General features: G+C 40.1%; 1 protein-coding gene across 2 annotated transcripts; it reads left to right on the top strand.

Annotated features, from left to right (window-relative positions):
- Window positions 1–617: 617 nt before the first annotated feature.
- Window positions 618–3,552, top strand: LOC103441468 (probable clathrin assembly protein At4g32285). Of its 2 annotated transcripts, none has more exons than XM_008380158.4 (2): window positions 618–1,102; window positions 1,191–3,552. In XM_008380158.4, the coding sequence occupies exon 2, from the start codon at window positions 1,237–1,239 to the stop codon at window positions 3,223–3,225; it is 1,989 nt and encodes a 662-aa protein (XP_008378380.3). In that variant the 5' UTR covers window positions 618–1,102; window positions 1,191–1,236; the 3' UTR covers window positions 3,226–3,552. The 2 variants fall into 2 exon arrangements, with proteins under 2 accessions (XP_008378380.3, XP_008378381.3); XM_008380159.4 differs by having other exon boundaries at window positions 730–1,087.
- The last annotated feature ends 18,915 nt before the right edge of the window (window positions 3,553–22,467 follow it).

The following is a 22,467-nucleotide window of genomic DNA, read 5'->3' as shown; positions in this document are numbered from 1 at the left end:
TGAGTGGTTGTGGTTGCTGGGTGGAGCCGTAGAGGTGGAGGGGTGGAGAGGTGGAGGGAATAAGATTCTCTCCCCTCATGTTCCCATCTCTTCCCTTCCTCTCACTTTGCTTTTGTCTTATTGTTTCTATAAAAAATCAATATAAGATGTTGACGTGATTTAATCGTAATTGTCCAAGTATGAAGGGAGGGAAGTGGGGAGAGATTAGAAGGGGAGATAATCTTCTTTCGAGATGGATAGGCTGCTATGTTTAAAAAATAGTGATAGTTTAGGAACACAAGTAGGTGGGAAGAGAGGATAAGTTTTTTTGCACTTTTTATGGTGGGTGGTTATATAAAGTGGGAGGGAAAATAAGACAAATAGGTGGGTCTAGTAGCTTTCTATATTTTTTTACCTATAGCTCTGCTAGTCAATTTACTACGGTCTAGTGATATTTTTATTCACTTGTAATTGAGAAGTTTTAGATTTAATTCTCACCAGAGATGAATTTAAACTAAATTATTGTTAACTCATTGTGATGCTTAGCTCACTCATCTATCCATAATATTCACCTTTCTAAAGTTATAAAATTAGTTTAGAAACAACTGTATAACTTTAGAGAAGTTTTGCTATGAGGTAAACAAAGGAATCTATTTGAGTAAATTTCACACGTTTACAATTTTTTAGGTAAACTAGTTTACTTTAGGATGTCTCTTTCAGGTAAGTATCACCGTAACCGGTACGGCGTACGCTCAGTTTCGCGCCTCCTTTAACTAAAATACACCCTGCTGCACCCAATCCGAAAGTCTTCGCACCAACACGCTCACTCGTTTCGTAATTCTTTCCGACACGCCGCCCGACACTACCGCCAGTCTCTCCCAGCTACCCAGCTAGATCCCAGATCTCGGATCTAATCCACGGCTCCCGTCCCTCCACGTCATCCCGGACTCCAACCCACTATTTAAATTCAACCTCTTCCCCTCCTCTCTCTAGTTTCACGCACAGAGGGAGCGAAAAAAACCCGAGAAATTCGATTGGTCGTCGGTTGCTCCGAGATCCGACCCGCCGGACTGCCCACGCCTCAGATCTAGAGACTCCGACATCGACGGTAAATTACCAAAATGTACGCCCCTTTCTATCTTTAGAAACTCAATCTTTCTCCAAATAAATTAAACGAAGTGAACCGTTTCGTCATTTCCTTTGTATCTCAGCTCGCGCGGTATATTAAATCGGAAGTAACGCAGATCGACGGCCGGGATGGCGCCGAGCACGATCCGGAAAGCAATCGGAGCCGTCAAGGACCAGACGAGCATCGGCATCGCCAAGGTCGCCAGCAATCTGGCCCCGGACCTCGAGGTCGCTATCGTCAAAGCGACGTCGCACGAGGATGATCCGGCGAGCGAGAAGCACGTCCGTGAGATTCTGACGCTGACGTCATCGTCCCGGGGCTACGTCAACGCTTGCGTGTCGGCGGTGTCGAAGCGTCTGGGGAAGACGCGCGACTGGATCGTGGCGCTCAAGGCGCTGATGCTGGTCCACCGTCTCCTGAATGACGGCGACCCGGTGTTTGGGGACGAGATCGTGTACGCGACCCGCAGGGGTACCCGCCTCCTGAATCTATCGGATTTCAGGGACGAGGCGCACTCGAGCTCGTGGGACCACTCCGCCTTTGTGAGGACTTATGCTCTGTACTTGGATCAGAGGCTTGAGCTGATGCTGTTTGAGAGAAAGAGCAGCGGAGGAGGCAGCGGAACTGGTCTTGGTGCTGAAGATCGGCAGGGCTCTGGCGGCTTCAACGGCGGGTCTTCGAATTTCAGGTCTCCGCCGCCGAGGAATTACGAGTATGAGTACGGAGGAGAGCGAGAGCGAGATCGAGATTATGAATATGGAGGAGGGATGAGGAGGTCGAGGTCGTACGGCGATATGAATGACTCGGTGAGTCGAAACGGGCGAGATGAGAAGAGAATTGTGAGTGTGACCCCATTGAGGGATATGAAGCCGGAGCGGATTTTCGCGAAAATGGGTCATCTGCAGAGGCTGTTGGATCGGTTCTTGGCGACCCGACCCACCGGATTGGCTAAGAACAGTCGGTTGGTTCTGGTGGCTGTGTACCCGTTGGTGAGGGAGAGCTTTCAGCTGTATGCTGATATTTGTGAGGTATTGGCGGTTTTACTTGATAAGTTTTTCGATATGGAGTATCCGGATTGCGTTAAGGCTTTCGATGCTTATGTGAGTGCGGCGAAGCAGATTGATGAGCTGGTTGGGTTTTATGGGTGGTGTAAGGATTCCGGTTTGGCTCGGTCGTCGGAGTATCCGGAGGTGCAGAGGATTGGGAGCAAGTTGCTGGAAACATTGGAGGAGTTTGTGAGGGACAGGTCCAAGGCAACCAAGAGTCCCGAGAGGAAGGTGGAGACTGCTCCTGTGGCTCCAGTGGAGGAGCCCCAACCCGATATGAATGAGATTAAAGCGCTGCCTGCGCCAGAGAGTTTCACTCCCCCGCCACCTCCTGAGGTTGTGGCGAAGGCTGAGGTGAAGCAGGAAGTGGTAGGGGATTTGGTGGATTTGAGGGATAATGGAGTTTCAGCTGATGCACAGGGGAATCAGTTGGCTTTGGCTTTGTTTGCCGGTCCTGGTGGTGGTGGAAGTGCTAATGGATCGTGGGAAGCTTTCCCATCAGACGGGCAGCCCCAAGTCACCTCGGCTTGGCAGACTCCAGCTGCAGAGCCGGGAAAGGCTGATTGGGAACTGGCATTAGTGGAGACAGCGAGTAATTTATCGAGGCAGAAGCAAAATCTTGGTGGTGGGATGGATCCCTTGTTGTTGGATGGCATGTATGATCAGGGCATTGTGAGGCAGCATGTGAGTACTGCCCAATTGACTGGTGGTAGTGCAAGTAGTGTAGCATTGCCCGGGCCGGGCAAGAGCGCAACGCAGGTGTTAGCTCTTCCCGCTCCAGACGGGACAGTCCAGGCGGTGAATCAGGATCCCTTTGCCGCATCATTAACCGTTCCACCACCTTCCTATGTGCAAATGGCGGATCTGGAGAAGAAGCAGCACTTGCTTACGCAGGAGCAGCAGCTGTGGAACCAATATGCCAAGGAAGGAATGCAAGGCCAAGGTAGCTTGCAGAAAATGAGCAGTGCCGGGTACTACGGAGCAGCTCCTATGGCAATGCAACCCTATGGAATGCCTCCGGTGAACGGAATGGGGATGCCGCCACCGGCTGGCTACTACGCTCCTTACTGATTTTTGTGATCCTCATTTGGCTGCCTCCTCTTTGTTAATTTTGTATGCTATTTTTCTAGCTCTTTATTTTATATCTTGCTTGAATGTACTAAGCCTGTTGTGCATTAAGATGGTGGGGGAAGAGGGGGCCTAAAACGAAGAGATGAGTCATTTGTTGGGGGGTAGGGGGTTGGATTTTGAATGCTCGGATATACATAAAATTTGTGATCTTTTTGTGTTTTGTAATATTAGAATCTCTTACGTTTTTCTTGAGAACCAAATTTAATTCATTTGATTTGATAACCATTTATGTATACGATGCAAAACCCATTTTAGGCTTGTGCGGTATATTTTTACGGACAAATCATAGTTTGACGGGTGTGCGTAAGCTTTTACATTTGTTATTATGATGGGTTAGCTTTGCATGTATGTCTGAATTTGATTAGCTTGTAAGGAGCGAAGTAGTACTCGTATGTATATAGATGAAATAATGATATTGAATTCCACTTATGAACAAAGCACAAAATACGCGTACATAATCGTGCTTGCCTGAGTGAAACCGGTCCTCCAAACTGAATCGTGTCTATTCCAACTTAGCTTCATTACAATTTTGATATGCATGCTTTATCATGTTATTTTCAACCATGTTTGATGTGGATCCAAATTTGGACATAGTTGGACTTAATAATTCGGATGATGGTTTGGCTCTAAGACAAAAGACAGGGTCATGCCACTTAGTATTACGTTCTAGTTGTATTTCTCTTCACTTGTAAGAAAGATGTTTTATGTTTGATTCTCGTCAAAAAAGAATTTGAACAATATTATTGTTAGTCTATTGTGAGGTTAAGCTTAACTCTTCTTTAATGTAGATAATATCGTTTGTTAAAAAAAAAAAAAAAAAACCGACAAAAGACAGGTCCAGATTGAAGGGAGATTAGAACAAAATAATGAGAGGTATACGTGATTAATTCGTGGATAACCAAAGACCTGCGACACATACGATAGACAATAGTCCAAAGAAGCTTCCACATGTCAAAGAAAGCAACGAGAATTAACTGAAAACGACCTCCTATGCCAGTTCGGACTACTATGTTTATTCTCCGTGACAATGGATAACCCCAACTTACGCATCCTAAATCCAAATCCAAGGTCTTCGTTAAGTGGAAAAAAAAAAAAAAAACATACATGAAACGGGTTAGTTCATTTCTCTATCTTTTTCATCATCTATTGTATCTTTCTCATCACATAATGTTTCTAGTATTTCAAGTGCATATTGGGATATAAACAAGAACGTTATAAAACCATGAGATTGAATTTCATATCGGTATTGGAGAAATAATGGATTTTGCATGTGCTTATAAGTAGTTGATTTATTTCTCATACTGCCGATATATAGTTTTATGGTGCAACCTCTTAACTTACCTTAAAACAAGTAACTGTTCTTTGCTGTTAAATTGGCAATTCGTGCCAGAAACATTACGTAATGTTAGTGGTATTCTTCTCAACTTGTACGTAGAAAGTTGCAGGTTCAACTTATTTGGTAAGTTTGACTCAATTGACATGTTCATTGCAGGGTTCAATCCAAATTCTCACTCTTATAAAATATGGCCTTTTAGTCAGAATGGTTCATGATATTGGCATAACTCACTTTGGTCTTTGAGATTGAAAATCAATAGAAGCGGTCCATAGGTTTGTTCACCATAAATCATTTTGGTCATTCCGTGAAATATCTATTAGCATTATTGTTAAATTGTCTCGTGAGCTACCACGTAACCATTTTTTGTTCCTTTTAGCCAATATGATCTGTTAGATTAGTATAACCCCTGACAATCAATAAAAATGGTGCCTATGTTTGTCCATCATAAACCGTACATTAACATAATTAATCATAGTTATCAAACATGCATGCTTGCTTTGAGGTGGGTTAAAAAAGTCCACACACAACAAATATTGTAGTGAGGCAAAGAACAACATTGTCTTCGTTTGGCTTGTGGAAAACAGCTGTCAATTGGAATGGAATGCAGAGGTTCCTTTCTGTATGATATGAGGATCCACCACCACCACTTCTAGATGAATTTGGCACCAATTGGTTTATGACTCATGACCCACCCACCTCCCACACACGCACACACTCCTTCCTTTTCTTTTTCTTTTTAACATCATATTTGTGCGTTTTCGACTTTTAACCTTTCACTTTTGTTTTTGTTTGATAAAACCTACTCTCCAACTTTTTATGTGTAATTGACATTTATTATGCTCTTATTGGTTGGATTCTACCTAAACCTTATAGCTAATCCTCTATTCAACTTGGCATGGCTCTCACTCTTGGTTTGTCACTATTATACAATGATAACTAGGGAATCATAATGTAATCGTCTTTGGATATCGAGATTTGATAGACTAATTTGATCGTAAAAATGAAAATGCTTAACCCTAAATGATGCATATACTGCGATTGAATTGAACATGGACCTTCTCGCTAATCCTACCATGCAAATAGGCATGTCTTATTGACAACCATTATTCATTCTTAGTTTGTAATTATGCTTTACAAAATAAAGTATTGAGAATAAAATGTGAATTTAAAAACTAAGAATTAGAATAAATTTCCTTTTGAGAACATGGATCGTAAAGAGGAATTTGATAGGATTACAAACGCCCTAGATGGGTTTTGGCATTGAAGAAAAATTGGGATAGAGGCGTCCGACCATCTCATACATAAATACCTTTGTCGGAAAATAGAAGACTCTTTGTATTTTGATCTTATTCGGTAAGAGAAGTACTGAAATTTTTGGCAGTAATTTTGAGTAGTAGCCAGGTATTTGAACTTTTATTGAACCCATTGTGTTGACCAAATGTATAAAGAAAACCGAAGAAAAAGAATCTATAGGCATTTTGGCACTGCCGATGGGGAGAAAATTAAATTATATGAGTCACAGAAATTTGGGTATTAAACAACTGGCTCGTGCCACTTAACATTACGGTCTAGTGATATTTCTCTTCATTAGTAAATGAGAGGTTTTAAGTTCAATTATTGCCAAAGACGAATTTGAACCAAATTATTGCTTGTCCATTATAAGAGTAAATATACCTCATCTTCTTTAGTGTAAATAATATTATTTATTCAAAATAAAAAACAACCGGCTCGTATCATTCCTTTGCCTTTTCAAGTCAATGACGGTGGTATGGCTGTGTCCCGGTGACAACAATCTGCACTCCGCATGGTGTATCGGTTATTGTTTTATAATATATACAATTATAGAGGCTTAATAGGAAACAAATACAATTCCTTTGACACTTCACGTCAATATATGAAGGTGGTATGGCTGGGTCCTCGTAACAAGCAGCTGCAACCTCAAAAATAATTCGTTTTACCTTAAAATGGTTGGCCAAACCAAATCAACATGGAGAGGTCAACTGCAAGAGAGCTGTACAAATACCTTATATGGTCAAGGAAGATAGGGGACTTGAGGAAAATCATCAGCATAACAAATACCTTATATGGTCAAGGAAGATAGGGGACTTGAGGTAAATCATCAGCATAATAAATTAATATTGAACTAAATCATTACGGGATGGCTCAATGATTGAGACGAATTTCAGGTTCCCCTACACCACTTGTTTTGGGTTAAATTCTTGGCGTTGGTGAATCACACGATAGTAGTTAGGAGGAGGCTAAAATGTCTCTGTGAGTCTTTCCGACCCTTGAAAAAATAGAATGTCGTGGGTTGACTACCAATTAATCCTCTTTTTAAATAAAAAATTATTATTATCAAACTCACTATTTATAGGAGATGATTTTGAGAGTATAAATTCCATAACGGGGAAAAAGTAGCATTTGCATGTGCTTATATGTTGTTGGGCTACTCTCCTTGTTAACAACTGGTTTTATGATGGAACCTCAACTTCTTCTTGATATTAGAGCAGGTTGTTCAAGTCACCCAATTTTGTGTTGTCCCCGCGTTAGTATGAATCCTACATATGAGAAAAAAAGTGACATTGCATGTGCTTATAAGTTGATGGGCTATTTCGTATATTGCCAATTGATTTTATAGTAGAACCTCAACTTATTCAGTCAAACGTGAAACCTCTCATTTACAGATAAAGAAGAAAAATATTGTACTAATAGGCCAATGGCTTATACATTGTGTTTTAAGTAGATCACATCCCCTTACTAAATTCTCTCAAATTATTGAGCGCATATATAACCGTTAAATTCCACTATGTATGTCATATGCATTTATGCATTCTAGAATTTTCACTTTCTGCATCTTGCGGGGCTGAAGATGAAGAGAAGTCATTAAACTGTGGTCAATGAGGGAGTGGAGGACCACATGATTGATATAAACCCTAATTTCTGAACTCTGCAGTATTATTTGTACCATTTTTTCTGCAGTTGAACCAACCCTGCTTGTGATCTGATAACTAATGGCCATTTTGCAGTTTGGCATTGTTCAACTATGGGGCCAGATGGGTCATGGGTCCAAATATCTTTATGAGGCTCATAATGCTGGGCTTCTAGCTTTTGGTTGCTATATTTCTTTCCCATCATTTTCTTTGCGCCAAATCGTTTTGTTCGATACATTTATGAAATTTGGTGGGTTCTCCTTCACCCATTATCATCATTCGGTACTTAAGATTTCACTTTAAAATTAATTGACATTAGAAAGTAAATTTTTTTATAAGTTCATGTACGATATGATTTTTTAACTGTCTTAGAGCATCTTCAAAGAAGATGTCAAAATTTTAGGTGGAATGCCACTGTGCATATTTGACATCAAAAGTTTTTCCAACCGAAGTGTTATTTGTTGACTGGATTTGAAAGTTTTGTGATTTGGAGTCAAATTTGACATTAATGTCAAATTTATTTTTAATTCATTTTACTAGTGGCTCCCTTATTCCACTGACATTTCAACCAATAAAAACGGTGTTTCAACATTTTTTTAATAATTACAACCATTTACAACTTTATTTAAATAATAAAATAACATTTGACAATTTGGTTGGAGAAGTACAAAATTTAACATAAAGCTTCAAATTGCCACATAACCCATCAATTGTAATTTGACTCCTATATTGACACACCCTGATCCTAAAATCAAGGCGTGCTGGCCGTCACATTGGCGTGACGTAACCAAAAGTGCGACGCGGAAGCAATAGATAAGAGAAATACGAAGGAATAAAAACCAACTACTAGCAATAATATCCAACTAGCATGCTAGAGTAGGTTTAGGTGTGAAACACACATATTCAGAGCATAAATACTAGGTGCAGTCAAGTAGGACCATAACTAAATTACAACACCCGCAGGTGAGTCCTACATTTATGTAGTCTGTCAGTACGCCGTGGAAATCCTCGTGGGCAACCAACGCTGCTATCTAGAACCTGGAGGGGCGCAAAACAAAATTGAGTGGGTCAGTAAAACAAAGCTTTTTGAAAACATTTCAATTAATAACATTTCTAACCCCTCGTTGTAAAACCTGTATACTTTCCCAGAAAATAACATAATATACATATAAATCTTCATATATCTCAAATCACCAATTTTTATCAAAAAACTAGAAAGTATGCCATGCCATAAACGTCAACAACAGAATAAGTATGCAACATTATAACAGGTGAAATAAGGAATCAACCGAAGACCCTGCAGTTGGTCCTGTACGGTTAATTCTAAAGCTCAGTATCCAATCCAACTGGAGTCACCACAGTGACCTATACGGTGCTACTCTGCACGTAAATCAGAACTACCTGAAGTAGTCTGTACGATAAGAAATGTGTAAGAATACGCTCTAGTGCTTCTCTCATCAACAGCTGTATAATAATCTAAAATCACATACAAGTCGGAACCACCTCTCATGGTTTGTACGACATGTCGGAACCCTCTAATGGTTTGTACGACATGCACCTACTTGGATTCAAGGTGAGCGTGTGGTGCGGGGTGAATAATATAAGCACTAACACCAAGGGTGCATATTTGAGCTTTCAATACAATTCACATCACAATAAATCATATGATTAACATAAAACTCACCTGATACTCACCTGTGCATCCACGGCACCAATTCACATATATATATATGCATTAAATACTAATTCACATATTTCATAATATGCATGCATGGCATTTCAAAACACACTTTCATTTAAATTCAATTTCTGGGAAGAATCAATAGTATATAGGTAAATACAGAAAATACTGCCCACTCACTGGTAAGTCGAAGAGTCGTAACCCCTATGACGTCCTTGAATGCGCTCGTCCTCGGGATAGGTATCACCTATATGCGAAACAACTATAAAAACGTTAATTAAAGCACATAACCGACAATGCGTAATAACTTCTCATACGATGCTCAAATTGGGTATATGAATATACCACAGTGACCTACTCTACGTCACGGACGTCGAGGTATTTTTAAAATAATTTTTGGACTTGCCACGCGCTCCCATGCGCCGGGATAGGCACGGGTCCATGTGCCCCCACGCGCGTCATCCCCTACCTCCAGTCGCCAGAAAAACTCGCCGGCGCTGGAAACTGGGCAGACCTGTAATCGCTCTTTTCTCACTTGATTCTCGACCATTTTCCATGAAATTTTCACTAACACTTCACAAATTACGAGAGGAAGAAGGTTATACCTTTAAAAACTTCCAAATCCTTCGAAATCACGTTGGGAAATTTCACCCAAAACCGGCCACCTTCGAACCTTGTGATCCCAACGTCCAAAACCTTCAAAGGAACGTCCCCGAGCTTTGTTAGAACCTCCTAAAGCTCACTGTGAGCTTGGATTGTCCTAAAAACCAACCATTACAAAGTTCATGAATAGTACCCAAATCGGACCTCGAGTTTTCAACGTGAAATCGAAAGATTTCTTACCTAAAATGGGTATGGATGAGTTCGTAGGGTCCTCACGAGTACAATGGTGCCCTTGGAACCTTCGATCCGTGCTTGGATGATCGTGGGTGAGTGTATCCGTACAGTTCGAAGGGAGAGAGAGAGAGAGAAACTAAGAAGGGAAAGAGAGAGCACGGGGAGTACTTGTCCCGTGTGTGTGTGTGGTCCACACAAAACAAACCCAATCCAAAATCCTTTAATCCCTAACCACACAAAATGCATACAAAATAAATTCACTTAATTTATCTTCCAAGAAATTAGGAGAGTATGCATTATTCCAAATAATATGTCACACGTACCTTAGTACTCGTCAAGGGCAATTTTGTCTTTTCACATCAACTATAATGAAATTCCGGGACAGGTTGTGACATATATGGTCTTATGTCAGATAAGACAAATCATCACATATTTATCTCACACAATGAGAGAGATATAATATATATATATATATATATGTGTGTGTGTGTGTGTGTGTGTGTGTGTGTGTGTGGTTGCAAAGGTGTGTGTGTGTGTGTGTGTGTGTGTGTGTGTGGTTGCAAAGGCATATTTATCATGCTTGGCTCCCAACCCGTAATGCATGTGAAATCCATAAGGTATTAGAGTTGGGGGTACCCATGCCTGCGTAGGTGATTATTTCTAGCATTTGCCTCCTTTTTGTACTAGCAATATCGGGGGAGGGAGAAACTAAATCTAGAAAATCGAATGCATGGATAAATACTTTTAATTACTTGAGTTACTAGCCCACTTTTAATTACTTGAGTTACAAGCCCTTGAGATTCAATGAATTCACAAATTGTAACCTTAATAAATTGGCGGTGGATGGGACCTTTTTCTTCCATCCACCTTGAATTGAAGTCCTCCCCTTTCATTTTGTCTAGCGTAGTAATATCTTTGTAATAAAAAAATAATAATTGGCCCTTTAATTTTTATTTTTATCACCAATAGAAAGAAAGAAAAAGGACACACTGTGGATCTAATTACAAAGCCCAAATACATAAAGTTTCGCTTATATATTTTTGGGTTGGGCTAATTTATTTGTTGGTAGATAGTCAATGATGATGATAAAACATTGAACGGTGGCTCAAATCTGAATATTTTTAAAATTAATTAGGATCTGGGTGTGCAAAGCAAAGCATCAGAAGCATTAAATCAAAGCCCTAAGGCTTGTATTCAAATTTCCCTCTCAAGAGAAAAAATATGTGACAAAACAAAGGTTTATTATATTGAAACCCCACATATTGTTGAATACACCCCACATTTACTTTTTTAATTAAAACTTATCTTAATACACCCCATTTACTTTCCTATAATACTCACACTCCACACTCTCACCATATACCTTTTATTTTCTACGTACACCTCACACTCTTCAAATCTTAGGTGTAAATACATAAGTTCATCCAAAAGTAACCTTGGTGTAAATCTGAAGCTGGTGTGATTTCGAATTTTTAAAATTTTTTCTATTGGAGTGGGGCCAACAATTGTTTGATTATTTGCATGTGTTTATCCCTTCATGTTTCTGACACACCCCGATTCTAAAATCAAGGCGTGCTAGCCGTCACGTGGGCGTGACGTAACCCAAAGTGCGACGCATAAGTAATAGATAAGAGAAATACGAAGGAATAAAAACCAACTACTAGGCAATAATATCCAACTAGCATGCTAGAGTAGGTTTAGGTGTGAAACACACATATTCAGAGCATAAATACTAGGTGCAGTCAAGTAGGACCATAACTAAATTACAACACCCGCAAGTGAGTCCTACATTTATGTAGTCTGTCAGAACGCCGTGGGAATCCTTGTGAGCCACCACATCGCTAACTAGAACCTAGAGGGGTGCAAAACAAAATTGAGTGGGTCAGTAAAACAAAGTTTTTTGAACACATTTCAATTAATAACATTTCTAACCCCTCACTGTAAAAATTGTATACTTTCCCAGAAAATAACATAATATACATATAAATCTTCATATATCTCAAATCACCAATCTTTATCAAAAACTAGAAAGTATGCCATGCCATAAGCGTCAATAACAAAATAAGGATGCAACATTATAACAGGTGAAATGAGGAATCAACCGGAGACCCTGCAGTTGGTCCTGTACGGTTAATTCTAAAGCTCAAAATCCAATCCAACCGGAGTCACCACAGTGACCTGTATGGCGTTACTTTGCACGTAAATCGGAACTACCTGAAGTAGTATGTACGATAAGAATGGTGTAAGCTCTAGTGCTTCTCTCATCAACAGCTGTATAATAATCTAAAATCACCTATAAGTCGGAACCACCTCTCATGGTCTGTACGACATGTCATAACCCTCTAATGGTCTGTACGACATTCACCTACTTGGATCCAAGGTGAGCGTGTGGTGCGGGGTGAATAATATAAGCACTAACACCAGGGGTGCAGGTTTGAGCTTTCAATACAATTCACATCATCAATAAACCATATGAATAACATAAAACTCACCTGATACTCACTTGTGCGTCCACAACACCAATTCACATATATGCATCAAATACTAATTCATATATTTCATATAATATGCATGCATGACATTTTAAAACACACTTTCATTTAAATTCAATTTCTGGGAAGAATCAATAGTATATAGGTAAATACAGAAAATACTGCCCACTCACTGGTAAGTCGAAGGGTCGTAACCCCCGTGACGTCCTTGAATGCGCTCGTCCTCGGGATGGGTATCACCTATATGCGAAACAACTATAAAAATGTTATTTAAAGCGCATAACCGACAATACGTAATAACTTCTCATATGATGCTCAAATTGGGTATATGAATATACCACAGTGACCTACTCGACGTCACGAACGTCGAGGTATTTTTAAAATAATTTTTGGACTTGCCATGCGCCCCCACGCGCCAGGATAGGCACGGGTCCACACGCCCCTACGCGCCCCCATGCGCATCATCCCCTACCTCCAGTCGCCAGAAAAACTCGCCGGCGCCGGAAACTGGGCAGACCTGTAATCGTTATTTTCTCACTCGATTCTCAACCATTTTCCATGAAATTTTCACCAAAACTTCACAAATTACGAGAGGAAGAAGGCTATACCTTTAAAAACTTCCAAAACCTTCGAAATCACGTCGGGAAATTTCACCCAAAATCGGCCACCTTCGAACCTTGTGATCCCGACGTCCAAAACCTTCAAACGAACATCCCCGAGCTTCGTGAGAACCTCCTAAAGCTCAATGTGAGCTTGGATTGTCCTAAAAACTAACCATTATAAAGTTCATGAATAGTACTCAAATCGGACCTCGAGTTTTCAACGTGAAATCGAAAGATTTCTTACCTAAAATGGGTATGGATGAGTTCGTAGGGTCCTCACGAGCACAATGGTGCCTTCAAAACTTTCGATCCGTGTTTGGATGATCGTGGGTGAATGTTTCCGTACAGTTCGACAGGGAAAAAGAGAGTTCTGAGAGAAGGGAGAGATAGAGCACGGGGAGTACTTGTCCCGTGTGTGTGTGTGGTCCATACAAAATAAACCCAAATCCAAAATCCTTTAATCCCTAACCGCACAAAATGCATACAAAATAAAACCACTTAATTTATTTTCCAAGAAATTAGGAGAGTATGCATTATTCCAAATAATATGTCACACGTACCTTAGTACCCGTCAAGGGCAATTTTGTCTTTTCACATCAATGATAATGTAATTCCAGGACGGGTTGTGACAATCTACCCTATTTATAGAATTTCGTCCCCGAAATTCATACAACCGAACAATCCATTAATATTCATAAAACAACCTCGGATACATCTCTCTCATTTGATCTTCCGTCTCCCAAGTAGCTTCTTCCACTGAGTGGTTCCTCCACAATACTTTTACCAAGCTCACTGTCTTATTCCTTAGAACCTTGTCTTTCCAATCCAAGATAGTCACTGGTTCCTCATCATACGTCAAATCCGGATTAATCTCCAAAGGTTGAGGAGGAATCACATGTGAAGGATCTGAAACATAATGTCGAAGCATCGAGACACGAAACACATTATGTACCTTAGATAACTCCGGAGGCAACTCCAATCTGTAAGCAACTTCACCAATCCTTTCAGTGATCTCATAAGGTCCTATATACCTAGGACTTAGCTTGCCTTTCTTTCCAAGCCGCACTACACCTCTCCAAGGTGATAATTTCAAGAATACCAAATTACCCACATCATATACTTGATCAGTAGCATGTCTATCTGCTAAACTCTTTTGTCGATCCTGGGCCGCTTTCAGGTTAGACTTAATCACCTGAACATTTTGAGTAGTTTCATCCACAATCTCCGAACCCTCTAGCAATTTTTCACCAACTTCTGACCAACACAATGGCGTGCGACAAGCTCTACCATAAAGTGCCTTAAATGGTGACATACCAATGCTCGAATGAAAACTATTATTGTAGGCAAATTCCATCAAGTCTAGGCAATCATGCCAAGAATCACCAAACTGTAACACTGAAGATCTCAACATATCCTCTAACGTCTGAATAGTCCTATCTGATTGTCCATCTGTTTGAGGATGATAAGCAGTGCTGTAAAGCAGTTTCGTACCAAGAGCTTCCTGAAAAGTTACCCAAAACTTAGAAGTAAATCTTGGATCTTGATCAGAAATAATATTCACTGGAACTCCATGATACTTCACAATCTTTGTGATGAACAACTTAGCCAATTTATTCAGGGGATACTTTTCCCTCACTGGAATGAAGTGTGCTGACTTGGTAAGCCGATCTACAATTACCCAAACACCATCAAATCCATTCTGTGTATGAGGAAGCTTATACACAAAATCCATAGTTATATTTTCCCATTTCCACTGAGGAACGGGCAGTGGTTGCATCTGTCCAAAAGACTTTTTTCTTTATGCTTTGACTTGCTGACAAACAACACACCTACTTACATATTCTGCAATTTCCCTTTTCATGCCCGGCCAATAATAAAATGGTCGAATGGTACGGTACATCTTAGTCCCTCCTGGATGCATCGCATAAGCTGAACAATGTGCTTCATCCAAAATTTCCTTCTTTAATTCCTCATTATTCGGCACATACATTATGTTCTCCTGCATAAGCATGCCATCTGATTCTCGAATCCTGAGGTCTTTCTTTTTCCCTTCATTTCTCAACTGGATCATTTCCTGGATCTCTTCATCAACCATCTGAGCTTCAAGTACACGATCAACTAAAACTGGCCTGACTTGGAAACTAGCAAGAAAAGCTTCTCTTCGTTCTTCTAACTCCAACTTTACTCCAGTAGCTCTCAAATCTGCAAGAAGAGGAACACGGCAAGCATACAAAGCATTAAGTCGACCTTGAGGTTTCCTACTCAATGCGTCAGCTACCACATTTGCACGACCCGGATGATACTCAATAGTGCAGTCATAATCACTTAGTAACTCTATTCACCTTCACTGACGAAGATTAAGATCATGCTGAGTAAAAAGATACTGAAGACTCTTATGATCTATGAAGATCTTACATTTCTCACCATAGAGATAATGCCTCCAAATCTTCAAAGCAAAGACAATGGTTGCCAACTCAAGATCGTGAGTAGGATAATTCCTTTCATGAATCTTCAAATGTCGAGAAGCATAGGCGATCACTCTATTATGCTGCATCAAAACATATCCCAAACCATTCAAGGAAGCGTCACTGTAAATCTCAAAGTTATCGCTATCATCAGGAAGTACCAATACTGGAGCATGAGTGAGGCAATATTTCAACTGCTGGAAACTTTGCTCGCAATTCTCGTCCCACTCGAACTTAACATCCTTCCTGGTTAACTTCGTTAGTGGCAACACAATCATAGAAAAATCTTGAACAAACCGTCGATAGTAACCTGCTAGACCAAGAAAACTTCGCACCTCAGTGACGGTTTGTGGCTGTTCCCAATTCTCCACTGCTGCAATCTTTTAAGGATCTACTTGAATTCCTTGTGCCGATACTACATGTCCCAAAAATGCCACTTGATTCAACCAGAACTGACATTTGCTAAACTTGGCATACAACTGATGCTCTCTCAATTTCTTTAATACCAAGTTAAGATGTCTAATATGATCTGCTTTTGACTTAGAGTATACCAGAATATCATCGATAAAAACAATGACAAATCTATCAAGATACTGCTGGAATACTTCATTCATTAGCATCATGAAAGCTGTAGGTGCATTAGTCAATCCAAATGGCATCACCAAAAACTCATAATGTCCATAACGGGTTTTGAAAGCCGTTTTAGGTACATCATCATCTTTAATCTTCAACTGATAATAGCCAGATCTTAAATCAATCTTAGAGAACACACACGCACCTTTAAGCTGATCAAATAAATCATCGATACGAGGTAATGGATAACGGTTTTTAATCGTTACCCGATTCAATTGCCTGTAATCAATGCACAATCTCAAAGTTCCATCTTTCTTTCTTACAAACAACACCGGAGCTCCCCAAGGTGAAGTACTAGGTTGAATGAAACCTTTATCAGTTAATTCTTGTAACTGAATTTTCAACTCTCTCAATTCAGCTGGAGCCATTCTATATGGAGTCAAAGATATAGGATCCGTACCTGGAAGCAAATCAATAGAAAACTCCACATCTCTATCTGGCGGTAATCAGGCAAATCATCTGGGAATACATCAGGATAATGCCTAACTACTCCAACTTCCTCCATACTGCTAGGAACAACATCATTTAACACCACATGTGCTAAGTATCCTTGACAACCTTTCGACAACAACTTCTTTGCTTTCATGGCCGAAATAACACCATATCTCACCCCACTTCTTTCACCCACAAAAGTAACCTCTGATAGTCCAGGACGATAAAAAGTAACTGATTTCCAATAACAATCTATATGGGCACGATTATAATGCAACCAATCCGCCCCTAAAATCACATCAAAATCCACAATATCTAACGGGATAAGATTAGCTGGCACAACTACACCATCTACCATCACTGGACACCGTGGATAAACACTATCAATATAACATTTGTCCCCTCTAGGCATAGCAAACTCTAAATCAAATCCTAGAGGTGTAGGGTGAGGTTGAGTCATTTGAGAAAATGTATGAGAAATCACAGAATGAGTAGCACCAAAATCAATAAAAAATCTAGCAAAGTGACCAAGAATATTTAACGTACCCATAATCAAATCCGGATGATTCTGAACATCTTGCAGTGATGAGTGATTAACACGTCCCTGAGCTTGCTGTCGTCCACCCCGACCTCTGTTACCTTGGTTACCTCACCCCTGAGAAGTACGTCCCTATCTTGACTGGCTAGACTGCCTAGACGGTCCTGCACCGCTAGCAGCAACCTCTCATTGTCGGGGCTGACCTCCCTGATACCACTGAGATCTGCTAGCTGGCATGGAAGGATATGAAGTATAACCTCCAGGATCTTGGGAATACCCAGTCTGAAAATAAGGATCCTGGGAATACTGATTCTATCCGGAAGCATAAGGAGCAGCATCACCCTGATAGTGGTAAGCACCACCACGACCCGTCTAACCATAACTGCCTGATCCAAAGTTCTGCTGAATCGGCGCTGGAGGTGGCATAGCAGACTGCTGAGATCTCTGCTAACTCTGGGGACACTGAGCAGCCTTATGTCCCAATTGTCCACAAGTGTAGCAACCACCACCACTTCTCCTACACTCTCCATGATGTTTGAAATTACAACGGCGGCACAACGGAGCACTAGAACCACCAGCACCACCAAAGTCTCTCTGTCTCTGAAACTTGGGTCCACCAGCAAATCTTCTACCTCTCATCGGGCCTATGACACTAAATCCTCCACTGGAAGAACTTGAGCTATCTCCACTTTTCTTGAAATTCTATGTCTTACGGGGTCCCTGAGTGGAGATACCTTTACTCCTATCATCTTTCTTCTGATTATCATTCTTATCTTTATCTTCCTCACTATTACTAGGAAGGTTGTCAGAATCCTCCATCCGAAACAAAATCTCAGAAAACTCATGATAAGTGGTGCAAGGAAGTGCACTAGCAAAAGTCCACCATTTCCTTTTAGTTCCCAGCTTAAAACGGCGAAGCATCTCTGCCTGATTACCAACTGTATTAGGATCATAACGAGATAAGTTTGTAAACTTCCTGTAATACTCATGCGCCGACATATTCTTTTGCTTCAATTGAGTGAACTCCTGCTTCTTACGATTAATGTACTCCGGATGAACAAATATTTTCTTAAAATTCTCTTTGAATACTTCCCAATCAGTTGCCATCTCAGGTGACATAAACTGAGTTTGATTTACCCACCAAGCTGCTGGCTCTCGCCCTAAAAACCAAGAAGTGGTCTCAACCCATCTATTAGCAGGAAGATTCCCTTGACTCTGCATCACCTGAAAAGTCTTCTCAATATGGTCTAACCACTTTTCTGCCTCTTCATGACCCTCATTACCCATGAAACGGTCCAATTTCAGATTATACATAGTTTCCAGGGGTGTTCTTTGAGGAGGAGGATGACAGATTGCATTCTGAAAGGCATGTGCCATCGCTTCCCCTAATTGAGTTATATCAGGGAAATTAGGCTCAGAAGCACGACGTGATTCCCTATGAGGCGGCATAGTTCTGACAGAAGACATCAAAAGATCATTAGAGCATTAACAATTTATATAGGACTGCAACCTAGGCTCTGATACCAAACTGACACCCCGATCCTAAAATCAAGGCGTGCTGGCCGTCACGTGGGCGTGACGTAACAAAAAGTGCGACGCGGAAGCAATAGATAAGAGCAATACGAAGAAATTAAAACCAAATACTAACAATAAAAACCAAGTAACGTGCTAGGGTGAGTTTAGGTGTGAAACACACATATTCAGAGTATAAATACTAGGTGCAGTCAAGTAGGACCATAACTAAATTACAACACCCGCAGGTGAGTCCTACATTTATGTAGTCTGTCAGAACGCCGTAGGAATCCTCGTGAGCCACCACACCGCTAACTAGAACCTAGAGGGGCGCAAAACAAAATTGAGTGGGTCAGTAAAACAAAGCTTTTTGAACACATTTCAATTAATAACATTTCTAACCCCTCACTGTAAAAATTGTATACTTTCCCAGAAAATAACATAATATACATATAAATCTTCATATATCTCAAATCACCAATCTTTATCAAAAACTAGAAAGTATGCCATGCCATAAGCGTCAATAACAAAATAAGGATGCAACATTATAACAGGTGAAATGAGGAATCAACCGGAGACCCTGCAGTTGGTCCTGTACGGTTAATTCTAAAGCTCAAAATCTAATCCAACCAGAGTCACCACAATGACTTGTACGGCGCTACTCTGCACGTAAATCGGAACTACTTGAAGTAGTCTGTACGATAAGAAAGGTGTAAGAATACGCTCTAGTGCTTTTCTCATCAACAGCTGTATAATAATCTAAAATCACCTACAAGTCGGAACCACTTCCCATGGTCTGTACGACATGTCGGAACCCTCTAATGGTCTGTACGACATGCACCTACTTGGATCCAAGGTGAGCGTGTGGTGCGGGGTGAATAATATAAGCACTAACACCAGGGGTGCATGTTTGAGCTTTCAATACAATTCACATCATCAATAAACCATAAGAAAAAACATAAAACTCACCTGATACTCACCTATGCGTCCACAACACCAATTCACATATATGCATCAAATACTAATTCATATATTTCATATAATATGCATGCATGACATTTTAAAACACACTTTCATTTAAATTCAATTTCTGGGAAGAATCAATAGTATATAGGTAAATACAGAAAATACGGCCCACTTACTGGTAAGTCGAAGGGTCGTAACCCCCGTGACGTCCTTGAATGCACTCGTCCTCAGGATAGGTATCACCTATATGCGAAACAACTATAAAAACGTTATTTAAAGCGCATAACCGACAGTACGTAATAACTTCTCATACGATGCTCAAATTGGGTATATGAATATACCACAGTGACCTACTCGACGTCTCGGACGTCGAGGTATTTTTAAAATAATTTTTGGACTTGCCACGCGCCCCCACGCGCTGGGATAGGCACGGGTCCACGCGCCCCCACGCGCGTCATCACCTACCTCCAGTCGCCGGAAAAAGTCGCCGGCATCGGAAACTGGGCAAACCTATAATCGCTCTTTTCTCACTCGATTCTCAACCATTTTCCTTGAAATTTTCACCAAAACTTCACAAATTACGAGAGGAAGAAGGCTATACCTTTAAAAACTTCCAAAACCTTCGAAATCACGTCGGGAAATTTCACCCAAAACCGGCCACCTTCGAACCTTGTGATCCCGACGTCCAAAACCTACAAACGAACGTCCCTGAGCTTCGTGAGAACCTCCTAAAGCTCACTGTGAGCTTGGATTGTCCTAAAACCCAACCATTACAAAGTTCATGAATAGTACTCAAATCGGACCTTGAGTTTTCAACGTGAAATCGAAAGATTTCTTACCTAAAATGTGTATGGATGAGTTCGTAGGGTCCTCACGAGCACAATGGTGCCTTCAAAACTTTCGATCCATGTTTGGATGATCGTGGGTGAATGTGTCCGTACGGTTCGACAGGGAAAGAGAGAGTTCTGAGAGAAGGGAGAGATAGAGCACGGGGAGTACTTGTCCCGTGTGTGTGTGTGGTCCATACAAAACAAGCCCAAATCCAAAATCCTTTAATCCCTAACCACACAAAATGCATACAAAAAAATCCACATAGTTTATTTTCCAAGAAATTAGGAGAGTATGCATTATTCCAAATAATATGTCACACGTACCTTAGTACCCGTCAAGGGCAATTTCATCTTTTCACATCAACGATAATGTAATTCCGGGACGGGTTGTGACAGTTTCTCTATCCCTTCCATGGAAAGTGGTGGAAGGTTGTGGGTGTTCCGTACCAGTGGATGAGGAAGATGAGGAAGAAAAAAATCCAAAAAAAAATATGGCAGCTATAGAAGTGTAGAGCTTTATATAGAGTAGGAGCGATGGCACTAGGTAATGGGGATTAAATAAATATTAGGGTTGATGATGATGATTCCTCTTCTTTTCCTTTGATCAAATCATGAGAATGGATTTAGTTATTGAATCATTGAATTAGAGGAAGAGATTAGGTTGTTACGTTGCTTTTAAAATGAAGGGATTTTTGTGATCTAATGTGGCTAAGGTTTATTAGGTGTGTGATTCTCATCATCAATCATATTTGTTTATAATCGATATCATTCATAACGCAGCTATATGCATGCCAATGTCATTGAAATCACTAAAACAATGAAAATACGAAGTCTTACCTCATGTAAAGTTTCCGAACGTTGATTTCATGTTTCATTCGTCAAGAATAATTTTTTCAATTAACGTGTTTGTAGTTTCATTAATTCTACAATGGATGATGAGAGTGGTTTCAAGAGTTGAAGAAGATAAATAAACTTGGGATCGAAATTTGTCATTACAAATTAGGTATGTAAGTCATTTAATATTAAATTTTAATGAAGGGTGTATTCAACATATTGTGGGGTGCTAATAAAAAAAACCCAAAACAAACTTCCATGTAGTAGGTTTATGTATGTATGCTACATATTGGAATTACTAAAAGACGTTAGGCGCTAGTATGGCGGTGTGATAGAGCCTAGCGCCTACGCAGGAGTCTAGGCGAACTAGATGAATTTAAGTAAATTTATTACATATTGTATAAATAAGTGGCTAATTATACTTAAAAAAACATAATTGCATACATAAATTGCAAAATAATATGACATATTATAAAATATTAAAAACAATTGAAGACATGGAGAGCAAACATATAATTAGTGCTCATCCAAGTATTCAACAAGTCTCTTACATTTTATTGGAAAAATAAAATACAAAATGAAAATTATCGATTTTTTATCTAAGTAAGAGTCGCAATGTAGGTGGGTTTAGACGGGCTAGCAAGTCTAGGCGCACTTTCTTAATTTTGAAGTGCCTAGAGACTAATCGGGATGGTGACCAACCGCCTAGCACCTAGGCGAGGATTTTTAGAACAATAAATGAAATTGCTATAATTTTGATTGTGAGGTTGATTTGGTCATATGATTACGAGTATCTATCTTTTCTAATGTTATGTGTTCAATTTTCACATTATTGCTTATACCAAAAAAGATAACAAGTTGTAGATCCTAAACAAGATGCAACAAACCAAAGGTGTTTTTGAAGGAGCATCGTACGAATTATTGAAAATAATTGTGGGTAGATAGTTTATACAGTCTTTTTACGATAGATTGTTTTTAACCTTCTTAAGGTAATGACATCTTTCCTAAGGCAGTAAGGTTATTCCTCAATGCATTTCAACGATTAGAATTGCTTAATCATAATTTAAAGGTCATTTGTTGAAAATCATCCAGAT

This window comes from Malus domestica, chromosome 08 (assembly GCF_042453785.1).
Source record: "Malus domestica chromosome 08, GDT2T_hap1".
In the NCBI taxonomy this organism is placed as follows: Eukaryota; Viridiplantae; Streptophyta; class Magnoliopsida; order Rosales; family Rosaceae; genus Malus; species Malus domestica.
Note: the sequence above shows the minus strand (reverse complement) of the source record. Positions and strands in the feature narration are given on the sequence as shown.